This window comes from Phlebotomus argentipes, unplaced genomic scaffold, assembly GCF_947086385.1.
Source record: "Phlebotomus argentipes unplaced genomic scaffold, Phlebotomus argentipes genome assembly scaffold_4, whole genome shotgun sequence".
NCBI lineage: Eukaryota > Metazoa > Arthropoda > Insecta > Diptera > Psychodidae > Phlebotomus > Phlebotomus argentipes.
The window spans coordinates 4,419,525-4,443,642 of NW_026776174.1; the positions used below are offsets into that span (position 1 = coordinate 4,419,525).

The 24,118-nt window shown below is 38.8% G+C and overlaps 1 protein-coding gene across 2 annotated transcripts in view; it reads right to left on the reverse strand.

Moving 5' to 3' along the window:
• Positions 1 to 656: 656 nt before the first annotated feature.
• LOC132257361 (protein apterous-like) overlaps positions 657 to 24,118 on the reverse strand; it is a 34,226-nt gene continuing 10,764 nt past the window's right edge. For both annotated transcript variants that reach the window (XM_059754227.1, XM_059754226.1), the window contains exons 4-8: positions 23,896 to 24,035; positions 6,284 to 6,457; positions 5,954 to 6,216; positions 1,579 to 1,787; positions 657 to 1,520 (exon numbers count right to left, since the gene is read on the reverse strand). In XM_059754227.1, coding sequence (XP_059610210.1) covers positions 1,353 to 1,520; positions 1,579 to 1,787; positions 5,954 to 6,216; positions 6,284 to 6,457; positions 23,896 to 24,035 — 954 coding nt within the window. In that variant the 3' untranslated portion in view covers positions 657 to 1,352. The remainder of the gene's footprint in view (positions 1,521 to 1,578; positions 1,788 to 5,953; positions 6,217 to 6,283; positions 6,458 to 23,895; positions 24,036 to 24,118) is intronic.

The window sequence follows — 24,118 nt, forward strand, 5'->3', positions numbered from 1 at the left end:
GAGGGAGATTGTGTGTATTGTAATGGTGATATCCGTAAACTACTTTATTATGATACCTTCAGTCATATTCCTCTCTATCGGTGTTAATGATGTACAAAACCGTCAAAAAATTGTGATTTACTACATCCAGAGTCATAATCAAATGTCACAATTGCGCTTCTGTTGTTCTCCTCTCAACTCTGTTTTAATGTTTGGAAAGTGAGAGCGAGGGAAGATTTTAATAAACACAATTAGGGTTTTGCTACAAAGTGTGACGATGTCATGAATACTCTTTTGGCGTTTATTAAATTAACCTGACAAAATTACGTTTGCGAGAGGAACACATTTCTTTCTCATTTATCCGTGTCGCCGTATGAAATTTGAACTAAATTATTTGTGACTGAAATGTATGAGTAAATCATTTTTTTTCTCTATAATTTGAGAGGGTAAAGCCCGTGATCAAATGTTCAAAAAATGAGCATAAAATCCAAATACAATGAAAGATTATCCCAATTATTTTGCCCAGCAAATGTAACGCACTGCACATCGTTATTTTATGGAGGGTTAGCAAGATCGAAACACACGCCTGAATTTAATACTTACGTTGCTTTGATTTCTAATCACCTAAATTTGTTCAAGAACACACATAAAGAAGTTAAAAACCATATTCTCAATACCTCTGTTTATTTCTTTCACTTATTTAGCATATTTTCACTTTTGTCTACTTACAAATTACATAAATATCATGCAATTTCTTTTAATTTACGTAGCTACAATATTCTTCATTTATAAATTATTAATTATGTACTTATCTTAAAGTAAACAAGATTTTCTAAAGTTAGAATTTAAAAATGTATGTTTTATGGGTGTAGTTTTTTTTTAAGACAGCAAACTTATGAAGATTTTGAGTCTTACTTCAATTTATTAGCCCATGCAAATATGTATCTATTTCACATAATATCGTGTTTTGTATCTGCCAAAGTTATGCTGTATTTACACAGAGTAGTCTATATAAAAACTACATCTGATCCTTAGTTAGATTGGATTGAGATGGCAAGTTTGTATAACATACTTGCCCCAAAACGAACTTGAAAGTATTTAAAAATCTACGAGGACGTAAGAAATTTAGAAGTCTGTGCCTAAACTTTCAAATTGCTTGGCACCCACAGAGGATTTATGTGTATTTATTTACCCTAGAAACTCTCACAGAGATGAGAAAATTCCACTTAGGTTAATTGTAGTAGGAGTGTTGTCAGGGAATATTCAAAGAGAATTTCTCTGCCTAAAGCTACGGGTTTAGTTTACAACTAGACAACATTCTAGATTGAAATCATGTACAGAAGTCCTCGAGGATGGAAACCATTTAGTATGTTTCAGTCGATCGAGTGCGGACTGTGCGGACCGCCGAGGATGAAAGATGGACTGTGGGAACTGTAGCTGTCCAAGTCCAGGGAGATATCACCTTTGTCACCACCTCCGCCCTTGCCCTCCTGCTTCATCATCATTCGCCGCCACTTCGCTCTCGCGTTTTGGAACCAGACCTACAAGAGATTCTACTGTCAAGGGGCTCTCGGGGGACCTCACATGAGCTCACTGTACCTGAAGCACTCTCTTGGGCAGGCCCGTCTTCTGAGACAGCTGCTTCAAGTCCTTGGCGTCTGGATTGTGATTGATGGCAAAATAGGACTTCATGGTTCGCAACTGATGATGCTTGAAGGACGTTCGCATCCTCTTCGTCCGCGAGGACGCATTCAGACCACCTGGGCCACCCCGTCCGTAGCTCAGGTCCAAGTATTCCGAATTGAGATCTTAAAGAATCAGAAAAAGCCACAAACACATTAAAAAGCTTCTTTATGTAAATACGGTAAAATGTATATGCGCGAGTCAATTCTTCAGTGTTATTTCTCCTTTTTGGATTCATACAAAATTGTGTCCTATCCATGTTCTTCACAGTTTCGTCAGAATATTTTATTGTTTTATAGCAACACACCCAATAAAATAGATATTTTAACACCCTCAGCCTTGAATTTTTGATTCCTTTCTCAAGTGCCCAAAATAAACTTGTTTCTCTTCTAGGACAATCAGACCTCCTGCACAAGATAATAAAACCATCAAAATGCTTCATCCCTCGGCACAAGAGAGATATCAAGAGTCCACACAGTGAAATATGCCTTCTTCAGGCTCCCTCAATAAAGTTTCAAGTTTTGGAAGCGAATGTTTGTGATCGAGAAACGCTTCTTTTCCATCTTTTTGTTGAAATAACATCATGGCACCAGTGGATAAGGCTATAACACACCCCAAATGAATACGGGAATGAGGCGAGATATTGATATCATAAAGCCTTTTCCAGCATGCTCGTGAAGAAGGGCCTTATCGGGAATAAAATCAGTGTTTAGTGCTCCTCCTTCTCCGTCAGACAAAGCACCAGAGCCCTCCAGAACCAATCCAATTTTGGTGATTCTCGAGGGGAAATAATTAATGTTATGAGGATTCAATTTTATTTCGAATTTTTATGACACCGCAGTCCAGCTCTTTATTGTTCTCTGCCACTGGCCACACTATTCTTCTCTGCCTCCATGGCTCATCGGAATGGTTTCTCCGCGCTCCCAAGTTCAGAAATCTCGCACTAGCCATAGACCATGTCTATTGCGCATCAATGATTTCCTTGTACTTCTCTTCCACCTACCATATATTAGTAATGTTTATAGAGACTCTCGCGAGTTTATGTGTCCATTCGCAATGTGATTCCCGAAAGGCATGCGATTGCGCGATTTATAGAGCTGGATTTATTCAATGTTCGAGCAATATTTACTTTAATAGTAAGCCTTTCGCTAAATTGCGCGCCCCTTTCGCAGGCTCTTGCGTGCTCTGTGACCACTTTTCAAGATCTTCAAGAGAGTTTTGCTGCATTTCACAATGGAAAATAAGCATGGATAGCACATGAAGATTGTTGAATTCATTAAAACTCATGTTATGTAGCATAATTGTGATTCTTGCCATCAAAATTGGCAAAGATTTTCGTCAAAGCACAATCTAAGATTTTCTTTCGTGTAAAAGTTGTTAAATTTGATGATTTTGTAGAAAAATTCCACGTAAGGCGATCGGTGGAGATACAGAATCGGCAAAGATTCTCCGATGGACTCACAAAAAAGCATTCCCACGGCTTTTTATCGTTTCGAGGGGCTTCTGGGTCGAAGAATTTGAGCATTGAAGATATTTGTGTACTTAAAAAAAATCAGTAGCCTTCACTTTTCCGTTTTTTCTCCACTCATTATCCAATGTCTTGCACCTCCCTTCCTGATTTATACAGAGTATAATGATCAGTTTGTAATAAATTTCTTATGCAAAGTTTCAGTCAAGAATGACTTTTTTGATGAGTGTTGAAAGTAATCAGTGCAGACGCCTTCAGTTGCATAAGAATATGGCAAAAAGAATGAAGATAACAAAATGCAAAAATTGTTTCTTCACTCTATCCATCTCATCAGTGAAGTTTTTCAGTTCTAAAATCTCACATTATTAAATCTTCCCCTTTTTGTTGCGCCCCCGACAACAACAAAAAAACACACACTATTCCAGCACTCTGGCATCAGAGATGAAAAAGAAGAACCACCAACTTTATATCTTTTCTGGTGGTGTAAATTCACAATGCAATACAACTTGAAGGCGCCAGTAACACCCAAATTGTCTGACTTGCTGCTTTTATTTTAGAAGAAGAGAGGAAATTATATGGCAAAAAAGAACATCTTTTGTACCTGTTTCCATATAACATGATATTTCGTTTGGTGAAGTCCTAAAAAAGCGGAGTAACAAGGAAAAATAAAATGAGAGCTACAAGACTCTAGAGTCATAAAAATCATTTTATGAAATTGTTGAATGATGCTGAATTAATGGGCGAAGCGTCAAGCTTCACAGTAGCTTAACTTTTATGAAAGAAGACATTTAAGAAGTTTGTTGCTTTTGCATGAATTTGCAAAGGATTAGCATTTTCTAGGAAAAATCTTCAACACTATTGAGTGAAATCCATAAGAAAACTTCAACAACAATTCTCCAACGAGTATAAAAATAGTCATTTATGAAAATATGTAAACAGAAGGTCTTCACTTTTAAAAATTCACCCCAATCGTTTATGCTTCAAACGGAATTCATTCAACCCTTCGATTCTCGTGTTTTCCCTGAATTGAGTAACAAATATTTGCTGAGATTTTTGATGAATGCTCAGGCTAATCGAGAGATTAAAGTTTTCACTTTTACTATTTGCTTTTTTAACACTCTTCAGATCCAATGGGTAAACACACAAAGTGAAATAAATGCAAAATCCCTCGTATTTGCTCAAGCGGGTGGAAATTGGTGTGTTTATGCTTCAGGACAAACATGTTCAATAACAATATGACTCGTTAAAACCAAGAGCAAATACGAATCCCGAGAATACACAAAATTCCAGCCTTGCTGGCAAATTGAAGGGTCCACCCTGTGAGGGAGAAAATTTTCAATTCACAAAATGAGATCCTGCAGCAGTGGAAAAATTCTGCTGTGTTCGCTTAATAAAATGTAAACACACTCTTCCAAAATTGATTCCTGTGCTTCATTCCGCCGACTTCCGCCTTTTTTTTACGTTTCTTGCATGAATAGGTAAACTTGGCAGAAGTATATATTCATTCATTTTCAGAATTATTTACATTTTACTACTCATGCGAGGCAAGCACATAATTGTATGTAATGTATATTTCTAAAATTTTCCTTTTTCTCTTCTACATTCACTTCCTCTTTTCCTCAGGATATCTTCCTTGGGAAAATACCCAAATTTATGTCAATACAGAGAAAAGTCTCTCATGTGGTATCGCTTCAGATGTTGACGTTGGCTTGAAAGAACGAGAGGGGAAGACATTAAATTAATGAAAACATAAATTACACAATCTTCATGGTGGAAATATTTCAATGTGACACAGTCATTCATTCCAAATGGTTTTCTCTCACTGCCAAGGGAGAAATGTTCCTTTTCGTGTGGTTATAATTTATTTCAAGTCACCAGAAACTTCAAAATGTCCCGCACTCTTCTCTCCCATTCTACATACAATGTACTCTTGTGCTCTACTTCGGTGCCTTCTGGAGACTCCCAGAGTCACTCTTCAGTCGATTAAATTGTCACACCTGCCACTTCTAACCACGAAAAATATTTAAATTCACGATTAATTTCTTCTCCTATGAAACTAGCGTGGCGCTTCATTTCATGTTCATTACACACCATCTTCCGAGATGCTTCAATGCAAACTTAATTGTCTCATTATTTACCATGATCTGCCTCGCTTGTCTAGCTCTGCGACCCTCCCATTCAGCTTTCGAGTGAAATTGTAGGGATTTTTCACAAATTGCTCCAATTTCTTGGTATACGAAAATATATTTTTCACTCTCTTGATAGTCTTTGTTTTATGCATCGCACTAGAATGCAGTTAAAATTTTTAAGATGCTCAAGTTTCTTGACTAACTGTTCGGACATCCTCGTAAGATTCTTTGAGAATTATATAAAAAGCAGAAAAAATTGTGTGCCATCATTTAACTCCATGTACTGTATTTTTTTCCACCTATTTGATATTAAAATCATTACGACTGCAATTAATGTTTTGTCGACAAACCAACACAAAACTTCCTTGTATTAAGTGAGTGATGACTCAATGGATTTCGTGTATTAGTAAAGGAGATGTGGAAGAAAAGAATTTCATTGAAATGATGAGCGATCCCGCACGCGTAAATCTTTCAATTTGGGATCTCAACAGGAGTCTTTGGCTCTTTTAACAGTCACTTAAGACAAATCCCAATACACTGAACTCATTGTTGAGCACAGCAACATTACGAGTCATTGTGACGCTACATTTCATTTATATTTTCGTCAATAGAGATTTAAATCTTGATTTATGATTCTCTCGTTATTTATAGCTCTTCCTCGGCAGTCTGCCGTCTGCATTGAGATGTTGCTTACCTAAATTGGCCGTCATGGCCTCGATGTCCTTGGGCTTCCTCTTCCTGGGGCGCCCCTTCTGTCGCGGAGGCTGAGCCAAGGCCGCGGTGAGGTTGTGCTGCGATCCGCCAAAGAAGCCCGAGGGCCCCAGCTTCGTGGCGCCATCGCTGGGACTTGGCGGTCCGAGAGGAGACGTCCCGAAGGGCTGCGGATGCTGGCAAGCCATGGTCATTGGTGTGGTGGCTGGCAGGGCTTCGGTTTCCAGGGATATCTCATAGTGCAGTCTGAAATGAATTCGCCGGGCTTGAGATGGTCTCTCGAGTGTACACTGGGATCTTGCACGGAACTCACCGACACAGTACCGTTGACTCCCTCATCCCGAAGTGGTCCCCCTTTGTGAGGGGTGTATTGCACACGGCGCAGGAGAAGCATCTCACGTGAAAGACAAGATGACGGGCTCTCATCACCAATTCCGACGAACTGATCGTGGCCATGCAGCGGCAGCACCGTCTCGTACCGAATACTCTGAAATTATTAGTTCAAATTACAGGGTTAAGTTTTACCGCCATTTTTATGGGTCTGCATTTTGAATACGAGAGAGAGAGCAGGCTCAGAAATTCAGCATTCACTCCCTTTCATCTTCTGTGTGAAACTTGAGCAAACACTGAAATTTCCGCAGCCTCACTAACAGATCAATGAGAGTCATTCTTCAGCGGTTGAATGTGAAATTTAATCAGTGGTGTGATTCTCAGGAGCATCTCTGCACTTCTCTCAATCACATTTCGCTTCACGGCTCGGCACTAAAAAAGGGACAGAAGTATGGGCTCATTTGAATTTAAATTGACAAATGGCGCCAACACGCTCCAATTTCTACCCCGTTTTGCCCCCTTGCAGATGCTGATTTTAACAACTTCTTCTCGGAACGAGTATTTCCCGAGCGAGAATCTCATTTCAATTTATCCCTCAATATTTTTGTGGCTAGTTAGAGAGAAATTACAATGAGACTCATTCATTGTAACATTCAAAATAATTTCATTAAAATTTATAGGTTCTTGCTCTGACCACTGTGTCTCGGCCATCTCTCCTTGTCCCACAATGGGAGAGAGGAAATGGTCGTAAAAAATACACACTTTTTACCATCTACCTTCTTGGCGCATTTATGCTATAAATTCTGAAGGTAGAATCAACTATTTTTATTGCTTTTATGTTGTGTTTATTCTTTTTGTCTGACCCCCACTTCCCGCCAATTCTGCCCAAAGCTCCACCAATTCTCCCATTCATGAGTGCGATCAAGAGTGAGAAAGAGGTAGAAAAAAGAACCCAACGGACTCAACAATAAACCTGCCCGAATATTTTTCATCTTATAGTCGAAGATACACTAAATAAAATGGATAATTAATTTATTTTATGTATATTATACAACACCACATTTAGTGACATTCACAGGGCGAGAGGCGAGGAGGATCGTAAAGAGAACATCGCCGAAGACTTCTTCAGTGTTTCTCGAGATAAATCTCATCACAAGAGAGATGTTTCAACAGTGTCCCCACAAAACATACAGACCATGTCCGCACAAAAACAGGCATTCTTGTGCAATTTCCTCTCGACTAAATGTTGCCCAAAAATGTTTTGAAAGAAAAAAAAACGTCTCTAGTGAAAGTAATTTTTCCAATTACTCAAGGTATTGCTCAAAATTTTGCTGTTACTCAGCATGACCATGCTGTTCCGCTTTGAGACTCGTGATATATTTTTTGATAAGACAATAAAAAGGATCCTAATTGTGAAGTGCATCGATTGACAATCAGTGAACTTGAGTATGAAAATTAACTCCATGAACATGATTTGAACACCTCTTGGAATTCCCAATCGTCGAACATTCTGTATAAGGCATCAGCTGCTGAAGAAATCACCAGTCTTTCATCTTGTCATCTTAGCAAGGTGTCTGCCAATGCGAGGAAATTGCATAAAGTGAGATTGAGACTTGGATATAAATAAGATGAATATTGTCAAAGTGTCAGGTGCATGTCGCTAAATATTCAAAGAATGAAAATTGTTTCAACCGCTTTTTTCCCGCAACTCGCGAGCGCCTCTTCCCCTTCAGGCCTGGCCACAATTAAAATATTTTCCTCCATTGAGCAAATATGACAAGAATTTGTAATCGGATTGTTAATTTTGAGCTCGTTTGGATGGAGTTGTTGTGAATGTGTTTCATGTCATTCTCAGTGAAATTTCCCCATCGAAGAGGAAAATTTTACCCAACATTCAGGGGCAAAATATGTGTTGGAAGGTCAACGCGACGAGGCAGTACAAGTGAGGAGAGAGCAAATGCATAAATTTCTGAAATTATCGCCAAGATATTTCCTTCATGGCGACTCTAGTGCATCAAATAATATGCAGATAAGAATTTCATAATTATGCATAGAATTTTTTGTGTTGCTCATATGCTGTACGAAGGCATTTTATGTTTCTGTCTTGTACATTTCATTCTCGTCTTATTGTAATCATTCTTCACTGTTGGAAGCTACTAATTGGGAGTCAATGAGGAACATTTTTACTGTATACCATGACATAATTATGAACGTCGACTGATCTTTAGGAGCTACCAGCGAGGTATGATCGAAGTGAAGATTTCACGTGTCATGCGAAGGGCTTATAAAGACTCTTATAAAGATGTTTGAGGTGTGTCGTCTTCCTGCAACACCACCTCTGGCGATGCATTAAGTATGACTTAGATGAGTCGCGAAGGTGCCGATCATCAAAATCGATCGCGTGTCGACCAATTGAGAGAGAAATGAACCGACCAAATCTAATCGCAACAGTGTTTTGCACTCTTTTTCGCTGCATTGAACGAGAAAATGAGGAGGAAACGCCATTGATCATCGTGCAGTGATTATAATAATTCAGCACATGTTTATTCAAATTTGTCTCAACGAGCCTCATGCAGACATACGGAGTGGAACGGGTGTGAAGAGGCCCCTCTCATGCGAGGAGCTAATTCAGCAACTTTGTTAGACCATCCCCAGGTTTTCAACTGCAGACGGACTACAATGTTCCGTACCATGTTTCGGGATCACCCGCGGAGGGAAGAAAGATGCCCAGCGGGTGGTTCTTCCTCTGAGCCCTCGATGGGACATCTTTTGCGGTGATGAAACCACTTCCACCTTTCGCTCAAACGGAAAATCACGCAATTTCAACCATTGAAATGCAACATGGGAGTGAACCCATGAGAAATCAATAGGGGTATGTTTTCGCAGAGACATTCACCGAACTGGAAGAGTAACTGTATGACGTGTTTCGAAAATACGACTGCAAACATCGAAGCATGAGATTTTTATAGGCAGATAATGAACTATTGATATTTGAAATGTGGCACTTAATAGAGTGAACCCAGTGAAAGGATCAATATTGATGCAACAGATAAATTCCATATTAAGACACGTGAAAATTTAATAAGAACTAAAGTAATGGAAAACAGAATTCGATTTTAATAGAATAATAGATCAACCAAAAAATTAGGAAATATGTATGTCTAAGGCGCTTGGTTGTCTATTGAATTTGGCATCTGTAAACATTACGTTTCAGTGGGTCAGTCGCCTTGTGAAAATATCTCATTTCAAGTGCGAATGAACCTCTGAGTCCACGTGCTACGGAGCCAGATGTATCTTATATTTATGTATTGTAGGTTATGAATATGAAACTGATGGTCTTGAATCAAAAAAGTGAGACTTTTGTATTTGAAAGTCAAGTTTAAAGAAGTTTTCTCACACGTGACTTCTCTAGCACATTTTCAAATAGAAAATCATAGAAATATTTGACTGAAACGAAAAGTGATATCTTCTTGCTACACTGATTCCAAAACTTATGATATTAATTCAATAAACACACAAAAGTGTGCAGTTAAATATAGGTTGAAATAAAACATGAAGTATTTTCCCGCCTATTGATCTCGAGAAAATATAATAATTTATCCAAATATACCCAGAAACCGAGGGGGAGAAGAAGACTTTACAAATAACAAAAACAAATCTCAAGCAGCTTTTCAACAATAACACCCATTTACCCTTTTGTCGGACCATTCGCAGGAGTATTTCTGCCACTGGTGCGAGGACACACAAAAATGTTCCCATTGACGATTTGTTTGCGCAGGGTTGGCTCTGAAACAGTCGGAATGAAAAGGTACAATTGCAACTTTTCACCAACTCTGTCTCACTCTCAGATCTGAGGGACTGGTTTTTTGTCCGCTGCGATTTAAAGCCCCGCATTTTGAGACGCTTCTCTACGTCTATTGTGGTGCACTTAATTGGTATATAGGATAAATGCGAGTGCTCGAAAACCGCGCATTATCGCAGCGGGTTATCATTCTTCGGTGTTATGGGCGCTTCCCTAGTCGTTCTCCTCACTCTGGCGATATTGTTTGCGCTTGCAGCAGGGACCAGCCTTATTGGTAACAACATTTAATGCGAGAAACGAGTGTTATGGGAAGCAGTGGGACTTCCGAATGGATTTATGTGTGAAATTCACGACCCAACATGCCATTGATGGGCAGAACGTGGACACATGGTGATGGGAAAATATCAATGACGCCACATCATCTGCGAGAGACATTTTCACCGCCCAGAATCCCAGAACGCGCAGTCTTTTCTCACAAGAATTTTGCCATCTCACGGTCAAAGATGGAGGCCGAAAGGTCCCGCCAGTGGCAACAAGTGATGAAAAGTCGATGACATTAATTATCAACGTGATGACACGGAGTGATTGGTATTTACCACACCTCAGCCAATTGTGTCGTTCCGCGTTTATAAATTAACACGTCAATTTCGCGGGCATTTTCCTCAGCGGCGTGTGCGGCTTGCAAGATCGTTAATAATTTGATCGAGTTTTGCGTTCGACATGCAAATCAAACACAATTCATTCGCTTCAATTAATCGCCCCTTTTCGCTTGCAAATTATCTTATTGAGCTCTGTGTTACACGACGAAGGGTGAGTTTCATGAACAAAACACGGAAATTGCGGAACAAGTGATCTTAGCGCAATTACAGTAAAGGCATTCCTTGCTAAAGGCGCATTTCATGCATAATCACCTCAATTACAGTTTTTTGGGTCATTAGAGCTATTTTATGTGGTAGCGAAGTGGTTATATGTATTAATATAATATATTCCTTTTGACAGTTTATCTTAAATCGCATCAGAACGACTGCGATTCATCACTCTACAACATATTACCACTGCTAACGTGTCGCATGGAAAAAAAGCAGAATGATAAACTATCTGGAGATTAGAAAAAGTTTCCATATCGGAAATGAGAAGGATGAGTTCTGGGGTGAAATAAATTTTGGCGCCAACGAGACGAGTCTTGGTATGAAGATGAATTCCTCGGGAGAAGAAGTCAGCATGTGTACGTGATTTATCGAGATGATTTCTCAATTAATTGCCTACATGAATTTTATGACAAATGCGATAATTGTCATTACGGTGTAAAGAATTAAACACGAGGACAGTCCTCTCGGTGTACGCTCCATAATATATGACAGTGTTCTTTCACTCTTTCTCACCAAGATCTGTTTGAAATCTGATACTGCACAGGCTCTTTATCACTATGAGATCTTCCTCATCCGCGGCACTCCGCGTGGCCAGTTGTCTGTCTCACTCCGCCAAGTGCTTCTTAGGCGCACATTTGCACTGCACTCTCCTGAGGAGCCACAAGATCTCGAGGGCAGGATCACAGTGCATTCGCCGTGACGATCTCACGAGTAATTTGCCAGTCATTCTGCGCCGCGAAGCTCCCTCCGAAAATCGGCAATTTCGTGTGAGTCTTTATGTGAATTTTTGTGTGTCGCTCACAAGAGGTATAAATCTCGGATTTTATGTCGCGCACTCATATGTCCACATCTTCAGGTTACAAATCATATACACCTTCGTGCCCAGTAGTTTTATCCACTCTCATGTCTCGGCGGTGTCCAAATGCAAGAGATGGAATTACCTTGCCACAGGAGACCTCCATAAATTCCGTTGAATTTATTGAAAGCCACCGCAATCTCTCTCCTTCAACTTCGTGCCTTTATTTGGCACTCTTTTGAGTCAATCTCCTGCAGGTGACACCGTGGAGAACAACTCATCTCTGGTCTTGATCAAAAGAAGTCCCATCAACTTGCTTCTGTCCAGTCGTTGTTGATATCCAGCAGATTCACAACAACTTTAAGGATGTCTCACACTAAATTAATCGTCAAATTGCATTCTTTAATCCATTCATGAGACTCAATGAATTTTTAATGGTGAATCCAACTGATAAATTCGATAGATTGTCACTTAATAGGTTTTCCCTGAGATTTTTCCGCGAATGCGGCGTGAATTAAGAGGTGCAATTGGAGTTAAATTGAAAATGAAGGTTATACAAATGCACAGTGAAAGAGATAGGGAGAGTGTGCAAAGAAATAGTACTCAAATAATTGTTGGACAATTACTTAAAACAATACAGAATGCAATAATTACTCGAACAAACTCTTCATGAAGTGAGCGAGAGAGGAGATAGCAATAAGCCTCACTTTTCACTCCACCCCATACAACTTGCGCTTATACTCCCTGTGTGTGCATTATAAGAATTTTTTCATACATATTCAGACACGACATCTTGCGTTTTCTTCTGGTGTTGGAACGCAACCTTTAAATATTTTTTTTGTTCACATGTTATATTTGCATTAATTCATTTTTTCTCATCACGGAATTTCTCATCATCGCTCAGCGGCAAAACAGTATTACCTTCAATTGCTGGCAAAGTGCATCGGAATGGGTGGAAAGAGGACGCAGAGATTCAGCTCTTTTCTTCTTCGTTTTTTTTTGTATGAGATAATAGATTAGAAGGCATATCTGCAAAATGCAATTTCTTCTTCTCGCAAAAGTTGGCCGTTTGCACGCTGCCTGGAGGTTGTGGAGGGGCATTTTCCAATGTTTACATTAAAAATTAAATAACATATTATGCGATACCGAAAAAAACATGGATTGAATTGCACAGAAACACAATTCACCTGAGAATTTTATGAATGTGCCAATGAAGAGAATCACTCGATGAAGGTGAAAATCATTAAGAGATGCAACCATGGAGAAAAGCCAGCAGAAAATCCCACACATGATCAAAGAGAAATCCCATGGAGACGGTTTTTCAGTAGCATTTTCCCATTCGATTTTTCATATGAAATTTCATCAATGTGTCACTGAAGAGTAAATATCAAAGGCATCCTCCGTGACATCTTGACATGTGAAGAGAGATCTCTGAGCATTACACGAGAAAATAACCTTCCGCAGCGGCAAGTGATCAAATTACTTTAATGATCACGACTGACGATAGGAGAAAGTTGTGAAAAAATTGCCAGATTTTCTCTATGCAAACTTCGTCAGAAGAATTTAGCGACAAAAAGGCATCTTTTGCAAGCCACGCTAAAAGTGCACAAAAAAGATTGGAAAGAAACTCACATTGCCAGCGTTGAGAGTGGGAAAAAGTAACTTATCTCAATCCTTGTCTCAATCTTTCGCGCCCTCAAATTAATTGTGTCTCTTGCACGGTTAATTATTTCATTTCACAAAATGTTGACAAATTAATTCACATTTAATTTGCCGCCGTTAAATCAATTTAAGTGTCTCTCAATTAAATTTTCTCACTCAATAATTTGTACCTCTCTTTGTGAAATGATCACCATTCGCGCCTTTTTCACCCGTGCGCGCCTTGATCAAATTGTATGGCCGACAATCTGCTGAGGAGACGAGGAAAAAATATGAACTGCAATAACCTTATTTTTTGCCTCTTCGCGCTCTCCTGTAATTGAAAAGCGGAGATTAAAGATCTCTGATGGTATCAGATTAGCAGGAGTGACACCAGACCGCTATTTCAAACAATAAATACTTAATCTTATACCGACACATAATTGCGTAATTATTTTTTCACTCACTTTTCCGTTGATCTTTTTTGAATTCGGCACGAGTGGAGGGAAAAATTTCAGGGACTCCACTTATACTTCATTCATCTGAAGTGTTTTAGGCAACCTCATATTGGTTTTTATTCATGGTCGAGTTTATGATTTCGCTAAGTGAAATATGTCTCTAAATGCACATAATCAGCTGATTCTTTGGTCTCCTGAGTTTTTCCCATGCGAATAAATTGTGAATAAAAACAGTGGAAAAAGATTCAATTACTTCAGATCCGAACTGAAAATTTTCACCGCTGTGAAAGAAAACATCATCCACCATGAAGTCTTGGGCATGGCCAACTGATTGTGTGTGCTCTGCTAGTTCATTTACACCGAAGCATTTTTCCTGGATACCTTAAATTTTTTCCTCTGTTCTACCATAACGAGAGAGTGCGAGCGAGAGAAGTGTGCACAGGTATAAATTATATGAAAGTGACGCCAGATACAATTGTAAATAAAATATAATTATTTTTGTGATATAAAAAAATATATGCCACGTCTCATGATCTCTCAAGTTTACCTGACTAGTACGGGATGTGTTAATTATAATTTGTTACACCAGGATGATTTTTGGCATTTTCACCTCTCACTCACACTCACTTACACATCTAATAAATTTAATTCAATGTTCCATTTGATTTTCGCTCCCACTCTTCGCCCAGGTCGCTTCGAGTCCCGAAAATCGCGGTTGATATTTGTTTGAGCGCGCAATAATCTGCCATTAGCGAACAGAGGGAATTCAAGAGGCAAGAATCGTGAATGAACAGGGGACGAGAGTCGTTAATTATCGGAAATAACTCAATTCTGAAATTCAAATCCATTGTAGTGGTGACTAAAAAATATTCATATTGATTTATGCATGGATAAAATTCACTCCCATCCTTTTCAAGTTCCTCTCTTCACGTCTGTTATTATGCAACCTAAACTCTGCAATTATTGCATTTTCATCCTCTTTGCACACCTTTACGTCATGCCGAAAATCATAATGATGGATTTTTAAAAGTATAATCCACATAATGACAAAAAAAGTGAATGACTTTTGTAGACATGGAAGTTGGCAAGGTGCAGGGTATTTGAACCAAAGTACGGAAATACAGAAAAGAGAAATGCAAAGAAGTGGCCATAAGAAGTTTGTAAGCATTAAGTCGCCACAGTATTCATTCACTTGCTGGGACCTCTTCACTATTTACACTGTGTACATAATTTAATGTTATACCGCATAAATAAATAAAAAAAAGCATCATATATGTATACGTCTAATGTGTACACACGAAAAAAAGGCAAGAGAGCATCGACTGTCAGATGTTAATCTGGCGTAAAACATGCGAACATCAAGAAATGTATAAATTATGTAAGTGCTGTTTATATTTTTATACTTAATAATGTTTTATATTTTGTTATTTGGCTTTGGGTCTGCTTGGTGTGGAATTGGGTGGGATATTGCGTGTCTCTAGTGTTGCTTCTCAACTTCATGGACTGTGAGAGATGCCGCGCGAGAGATCTCTTGAACATCTTAGACTGTTTTGCATTAGGTGAGAAGCAATAGAGGCATGAAGTTTGCACTTTAATGCACCACCACATGGACTCACTCACAGAACCTTGTAATCGATTATAAAGTGCCAATATCTCGCCGTTAAATCTTGAAGTGTATCTTTCCCTTTCAATCTCCTTACTTCCTTCAAATTTTTCATTAGATTTGCAGAAGGAATGTCGTCAGAGAGATGAAATATCTAAAAATATACATCGGTATTTTCTCGAGTTCCACATTATCTTAAGATCATATAATGCAAAGATTAGAATTAAACCTGTGTTTAACTTCTTAATAAGTAAAATATGAACTACATATGTGAGTTCGACATAAACTTACTATTGTGCGAGTCATCCTAACTAAGCAAAATATAGTCTTGAAATACTTATCATGATTAACCTAATGCAGATTTCGCAATATAGTTCAACCAACAATTTCCTAATAAATCACTTTCAACAATTAAAAATTTCTGCAAATTATATGCTCTTAATAACCCTTACAAAGATACATAAAAATATCATAGGAAATGGAAATGTCACGCCGGAAGAGGAGAATAGAAGAGAGGCGAGAAAGAATTTAGAGACAATCTCTTAATGACTTTATTGTGAATTTCCTTCACTGTCATGCGCGTCTTCAGGAATGTGAAATTTTCTCACCTCTCTTAGACGGAACAATTTAATAAATCGTCCCTGTGACTGCGACAAAATCCAATTGATTTGATCGCTTTTCTCTTGTTGATCACTGGCTTTATGACATATCTTGTCCATTTAACACTATAAAATAAATTAGCCATAAAATCACCAATATTTCCACACGCAGAGAGCTCCATTCCACAGGAGGCTGTATGCCTCGTGAGCGACCGAAAATTATGATTATTTCTGAGAAAGACATGAAATTCTTGAAAATTCCTCCCGCAGTTGGAATTTTATGGAAGAAAAATGGTAATTCAAGCGAGAAGGCGACGGCCAGTGGATTTCAGCGTTTGCATTCTCTGATATCGTAATTGAATTTCTTTGATACAGCCTAGCATGGGCTTTTACGACACTTTTGTCTCCTTGACCATCAAATTTTTAATGGTCACCAGAATAGAGAAGATCACATGAGGAGAGGAAATTCATTACACACCATGGATCATTTGAATTTTGTGAATAGATTACACATTTGGCGCACATGGAGACGCCTGAGCCATGAAACTATGGGCCCCCTGTGGCGCTTCTGGCATCTAGGCTAGTCGCAGCCTTCGCCAAAAGAGCCCCGAGATGAGGATCATGAGCCTGCGTGGCCATGCTTTCATAAAGTTCCCAAGTTTAAGACGGAAGGCACAATTTTTCGACAGTTTTGATCGAAGAATCTCTCTTGTAAATTTATGTTCCTCATGATAAACTTGATGGCTTCATTCTCTCATCTTACTCCCAAACAGACCCATAAAGATCTTCCACTTGTGCTTCTACCCATTGACGATGATCGTCCATGCTTGAGTGTGAGGTGGAAAGCACGAAGACGCGATGATGGGCAAAAGAACACGGAATTAAATATAAAATTGTACCTGAGAGCGAAGGTGTCTCTCTCTCTCTCTCTCTCTCTCACTCAAATCTTCCAAGGCACAAAAGCCATTCAAGAAGTCTTTCAATATCTCAACAGAAATCAATAATAAAACTATTTTACGTTGAAATATCATCGTGTGGTAAATTTAAAGAGATAATAATCATAACTTTTCAAAACTGAAAGTCGACCGTTTTTCTTTTATTTGACTTTTTTTTCTCCATATTGCCTTTTTATTATTTACCCACCGGGAGAGGGAGAAGAACAAAAAAGCCAAAGAGACACACATTTAAATAGACTGTGGAGACTTTTAATGCCTTCTCTCAAGTCACACGCAGTCCATTTGGGAGAGATGAATGATCAACTTATCGGAAGGATCTGACAAACATGTTTGACAACCTTGTCATCAGACATATTTCTCTTTTATTGTAAAATAGAGAGATATACACTCAAAATAATATGCATATTAAATTGTCCACTGACATTTTATATATACAATAGATGGTCAGGCAGAAAAAGAGTCCAAGATAAAAATTTGTTAGGAAATATTCCCAACGTGACACTTTCAGCTCAATCTTTAGCCAAGCGAGTGCACACAAACACAGTCCTATTTGTGTTTTGTCTGATTAACCATGTTCATCAAATTGATTCCCAATTCAGTCTGCTGGATTGAGAGACGGACAGTCAGGAAAACGATGAACTCGTTTATAGATCACATATCGAACGTTGAGAATTCAAGAAGTGGAAGAAAAGATAGACAAAAATCACTCCACCAACATACGAACTTAAAATAGAAATCTTGTAAGAGATTATCGAATGAGTTCGTTGAATGAAATTTCTTAATTCCAGTTTTGATTTTACTGTCGAAAAGATTACACTCCTTCAATATGGATTTACGATTTCATCCTCTTCTCGGATATTTGATACTGTCAAATCCATTGGAGCTCGTCTTATCACCACAATTCTAATGTGGGATTTCTTTATGATCTACTAAAGCTCTGACGCACCCACAACGTGGCCACGGTGATCCAGAGGTGAAAACAAGACACTTTATTAGTTTCACACTTTATTAAGACAGTTCAATAATATCGGTGGAAAATTTCTCATTTCTATTCATTGTTCGTTAAATACGGGTTTTTAATTAATTTGAATTGGCTACCTAAATTTATGGCTTTTTGAATGCTCGAGAAGTAAATGGATTGATAAGAAATATCAGGCCTTCCTTAGAATTCAATTTACCTCAGAAAATGCCGACATTGATTTGAAGGAAATTAGTTTCTTTCATAAATAAATCAGTATTAATTAAACTAATCAATTGCCATCATTAAACGATAATTCGCATACGACAGAAAAGCAATTCACCTGACATCATTGACAGTTTACACAAAAAAAAACTCATTTCGTATTTGGTATGCCTTGACATGGCGCATTTTCTTCTCAAGGAAGTCCCGACCATAACAGCGGGTATTGCAATAAAAATATTTTTCCCAAATTTGATGCTTCTGCGAAAGAGGAAAAGTGCCAGTTAATTGCTGCACTTTTGCAACAACTACTTGGGCAGAAGTGGCTTGATGGACGCCTCCTTGTGAGGTGGTGGCACAACACTTAACCTGAATTCCTCTCCCTTTTTTTCTCCCCACAATTTTGTGTTAAAATCCAATAGTGGCTCTGTGCCAATTGACCGTAAATGCAAAATTGTAGAATTTTTCCCTGGCTCTCTTCTCAATCACGCGCCACGTCGTGGCCATTTGAATTGTACATAATGTGGCATTTTTTCGCCTTTTTTCTCAACTCGTCCCTCACACATTTCAGCATCAATCGGTGAAAATCAATCAAAAGTCTCTCGCGCCCGTATTTGGTGGACATCTCATAATCGCACTCTCCTGCCAACTCGCGCCTCTCATAGAAAAGTCCGCGCCACAGACGTGATTATGTGCAATGTGGAAGTTGCATAAAAAAGTGCACAAAGCTCTCTCAAGAAGGCGGCACATGTGTTGGAATTTCCCGCCAACTTGCGACGAGATATTGCCAATGATAAAAGCATTGCCGACAATTTTTTCACCTCCTTCGTTATGGCCTCTTCGATTGGAAAAGTCATACGGTGAAAAATGTTGGACAGGAATAAAATTGCATCACAAAGTCGTCTCACCAGACGCGCCATCAAAACGCCCCGAGGAATGACCCGCAGACACTCTTTATCACATATCAACACTTCTGCTCAGCTCATTCGCAATGTTGCCCATCGAGCTCAACAATAAAGTGACTCTTAAAGGAAGTTACCGTGCTGAGGAAGCAATTGGCATTTTTCCATCTAGCGCGAGATTTACGGAAAAGCTCAATGCTTTTAGTGCGTCGTAAAAAGCTTTCCCACGCTTCAAGTGAAATACACATTGTTGAAAATTCATCAAATAGAAACAATTCCATCTCAATATTCATCACTTGCTCTTCAACGGAAAGTGAAAATATGTGCTCGTGCCTTTAGATTGGAATTTGCTCTCCATAAATTACACCAAAATCGTACATCTCATCACATGAAGTTGTTTTGATTTCCCAGAAACACTTGAAATACATAGTTTACAAGGCCACAAGAGTTCTGAGGAAATTTTGAAACCATACATACATATTAAGAAAATGTAGGAAAAGCACTAGAAATTAACAGTTGTAAAATATAACTTTTCCGTAAATACTTCTGAATGAATTGTTAATTAATTATGAACTCTTACTGAGAAATAGTTGGTCTTCAATTCTATCAAAATACTCTGTTTATCAATGACAAATATAAAAAAAGACATGCCAGGAAAATAAGGCAAATTAAAATTCTAATAATATTTAACATTGTGTGGCGTTTAATTTTTTCATATAGTAATTAAGCAATTATTAGCACTCTAAAGAAAATTCCAGATAATTAATATGGTTTATAAAAATTAAAGTTATCTGCTTGGAATTTCTTCTATTCACCACCATTTCGGCAAATAAATAAAATATACAATAAAAGCAATGACATTTTAACGATCATTAAACTGGGAAAGCAGTTAAATTCAATTATCAATGCGTGATAATAATGTCATTCAATTCATTGGCATTTAATCTCTGTTGTAAGACGCCATGAAGAAAAATTGTTGAACTAATTGCCACAGTTATGGGTCGTATTTTAGGTAGGAAGACAGCATTTTCAATTGCCAAGTGATAAGTTTTTCATTCTGAATTAATGTGTGAAATTACGCATAAATTAGAGTAATAAATTGATCTCTGGGTGGGAAATGAGCGACCCCATTTTGATTATTCCGACTATTCTGTAGACTACGGATAGATTAATTTGTGTTTAGAGCCAACTGATTGCTACCACCGGAAGCTCAGGAATTTTTAGAGGGCCTCAAGAGAGCTTTGCACAAAACTGAGTCACAGACTAAAGCGAAGCTGGAAAGAATGGCAGAAAAGAGTTGTGTGACCAATTTAAAATTCGAAGAGGAGAAGCAAAATGGCAAGATTTACGATGATGATAACAAGTCAGGAGGAGGCTGCAGCATATTCTCCGTGCCAGGCAACTGAAGATGTGTGAGACAGACAAGGCGGTCAGAGGTGAAGAGGGGTGAGACTCTTGTCTCACCACCTCTGAGCGAGGATTCATATGGAAGCCATCAGATGGTAAGACTCGGTCACGATTTCTTTTGTGGGTGGGCCAACACTTGAAATTTTGCCTCTCAATACACTCATATCGCCCATATTCTCTCACGTAGAGCCAATTCCGAGCATCAAAGGCAGTGATTTAGGGGAGATTTGGTCGGACTTTCAGGAAAAAAGAAGAAGTTCCCCAGCGCTTTCTTTGCTTCGACGCAATAATTCCGCGATGAGAGCGTACTTGTGGCAGAGTTGTTGAGTGAATTCAGAGGAAATTTTTCCAGTTGTTTTATTATTTTCAAGGGGATATTTTAGCTCTCCTAATTAGAATAAAATATTTGTTTTTCCTTCCATCTGAGAAACATGCTCTCGCGCGACAAGGTTCCGTACAATTTATATTTATATTCTTTTTCACGCACGCATCCTTAGGCGCCGCACGCATCTTGGATGATTGAAGGAAAGAGAACGATGGGAAGTGCAAGATGAGGGAAATTGAAAAGTTTTTGATCTTGTGCACCACAAACACTGAAAAATTTACACTATAAATAGAGTGAGATGCATTTAGGTGGAAATCACATACTTTGATAGAAGTAAGATTTTCATTCAGAGACTGTTGCAATTCACATACAATATAATCCGAAAGTCAATTCAAAATGGTGTCTTAGAGGAGCTGAATTGAATTTCCAGGGAAATTTTATATTCTAATGCCACTTTAAAAAGATTTCATGATCAAAGGAAATTCAACCTTCTGATCCAGTTCCTCCTTTTTCCGCACTCCAAAAGGCGGGAAAAGTGGCAACCCGAGGAGCGAAAAAATGCCGAAAAAAAATAAATCACGGGCACACTGCAGTGTGTGACACCAATTACTATTTCCGTTGCGCCTAATTGGCCCAATGGTGAATGTCACACAAGATTTTGTTGACTTTTTCTCCTCGCCTTGGCCATTTGATGCGGCAAGCAATTGCATCTTTGAAATTGCCCACATGTTCCACGGAGAATCAAAACAAACCTTTTAAACTATAGCAAAAATTGTGTGATTTATCGTATTGTCGGGTGAAGGATGAAGGGCAATGCAGACACCACGACAGTGTGGCCCGGAGTTGTGTGAAGAAAACAGAGAAAACACGGAGAATTTCAACAGAAGTTGATAGACAGAGATTCCTTATCCATTCGGCATATTAGGCAATGACTTTCGTGATTTCTGCCACGAAATTGGGTAACATCTCACGGGAAATATTGGGAAATTATGTAATTTCTTATGACACATACATAGACGTGAAGGTAATTTCAGCGAAAATCGTCAGTGAAGAAAATGGAACATCATTGCACAAAAAATATTCATCACTTTCGGCTTCACTCTTTTGCACGTTATGAGTTAAAAACAAAAAGCAAGCTGGATGCTCTTTAACTACTTGCTTTAGCATCGAGAATCCATTTTCTTTGCAAATCACCGGTGGAGGAAGATGAAGAAGGTCTTTCTCTTTCTTCTTATTTTATCTCCTATCCACCAATACTGTAACCATTCTACTTCATGCTCTATCTTCGTGTTGGATCCAGCATCCCAAACAGGGATTTCTGCAAAAGACGCCATTCTTACTCCACGCAAATCAGCCATCGATGCATACGAGTCGCCGAGAAAAAATCTTAATATTTCAGTAATTTCCTCGGCTATATCAAATCTTACAATTATCGCAATGCAAAATTCTCCCAGTTGCCGCGCATGAGCGATTGAGAGTCGGCAAAGGTTAAAAGCTCTGCACCCAGGCAATATTTTCACGAAAGGCAAATGAAATTCATACATAAATGCCTCATCTAATGATAGGAAGCAAATTCTTTGATTGCATACCACAATATGAAACACAGACAATTTGTTCATGACACGAAGGAGATGCGAGGGACTGAGCAAAAAGGGTGAGCAATGGAGAACAGCACGTTGTAGTATTTTAAAATTGTTAATTCAAATGCAAATAAATTGTAAGAATAATTGTACGCAATGTAGAACATAACGCGATATAACAGTCTTTTTATGCCACTTTGACTTACAATGTATGCTTTTTGCAACTATTAGTTGGAAGAATTAAGTGAAAAGAAATCGTTTAATGATTTTACCATAATTTACTTAGGTATATAGAAACACTGCAGGAAAATGTTATACGAAATTCATTTGTTGATTGTGCCAATTTTGGGGTGTAAAAGTTATTTGAGATAAGATTTCTATCTCTTTGAATACATAAAAAAATCCTTTACGTGGTTTATATCTGACTAATGCGCTAACAAAAGTAACCTGCATGAACTAGACGTCAAAGTCTTTCTATTCCAACTCTCAAGAGAAAAAGTTATACAGCTTCGAAAAACATCACTTTATGGTATTAACTGTATACACCCACTCTTGAAAGTTTTTAAGTATGAACTACATCACAGTTGCGGAAGTTTTTGCCGTACATTTCAGCACAAAAGGAGGAAAGAAAGAACTTTCACGGACACATCATAATTGCGAAACTATGCACCACCTTCAACGCGATTATCATGTATCCGCGGGCGGGAAATTTACTCCCTGGCTCGTTGCAAAAGACTACCTCTGTGCAGACAAAGACAAGAATGGCAATGAAGAATTAGCAAATAGGGCAAAAAAGTGCACCAAACGGAAAGGCCAAGATTTTGCCCACGGAGATCATTTTTGCACACATAGAGTTCAAAGGCGAGATGGCGTCTCGTGGGTTTGCGTGCAGAAAAGTGGCAGTTGTGGGGTGTATCTGGCGAGAAAGAAGCTAAAGATGCACTCTCCGCTGCACTCACAATTCACAGCCATGAGACTCCGAGAGGGGAATGCGGGGATTATCGAGGCTCCTGCAGCAGTGCAAAATCTACAATTATCTCTCACACTCGCGCAGATTGAATTCGCCAATTTAGCTGCAACGCCGAACATCCATCTCGCTAATCTTTGCACTATCAGATGATGATGGAAGTCAAATTTACTCTTGAGTTGTTTGCTCATTCGCTGCGTGCCTCGCGGTAAGCGTCTTTCGGAAATTCGTGGGCGGTGTGATGGTAAAAATTGCAGAACCATGAAATCCCGCGCGCAAGTGAATTTTGCTGGTGTATAACAATAATGCGAAATCTATATTCAATTGCTATGAGCCAAGTTGAAAAAAAAAACACCACCCAAGATCTCTATAAGATCAGTGAAAGACAAATTGAAAAGATGTTCAGGCGCGATTAGGAGACGATCTTGTGAGAAGTGATCGCTAATGAACTTTCGCCGCACGTGAAACGCCGATCAGACTCTCATTGGGAGAAACGTCAGGGAGCTCACGTACCTGTAGTAGTCGGTCTTGCAGTAGATGTTCTCATCTCGGGCATAGCAGGAAGTCTCGCCCTCCAGCAGTTGGCGACACATGCAGCACTGAAGGCATCCGGCGTGCCACCGTTTCTCCACCGCTGACAAATAAAACCGATCCTGAAAGCGACAAACACATGAGAAATCATTTTCCAAAAACCAACATTTTAGAGATATCCCAAGATCAGAACTTTTAGAGTGTT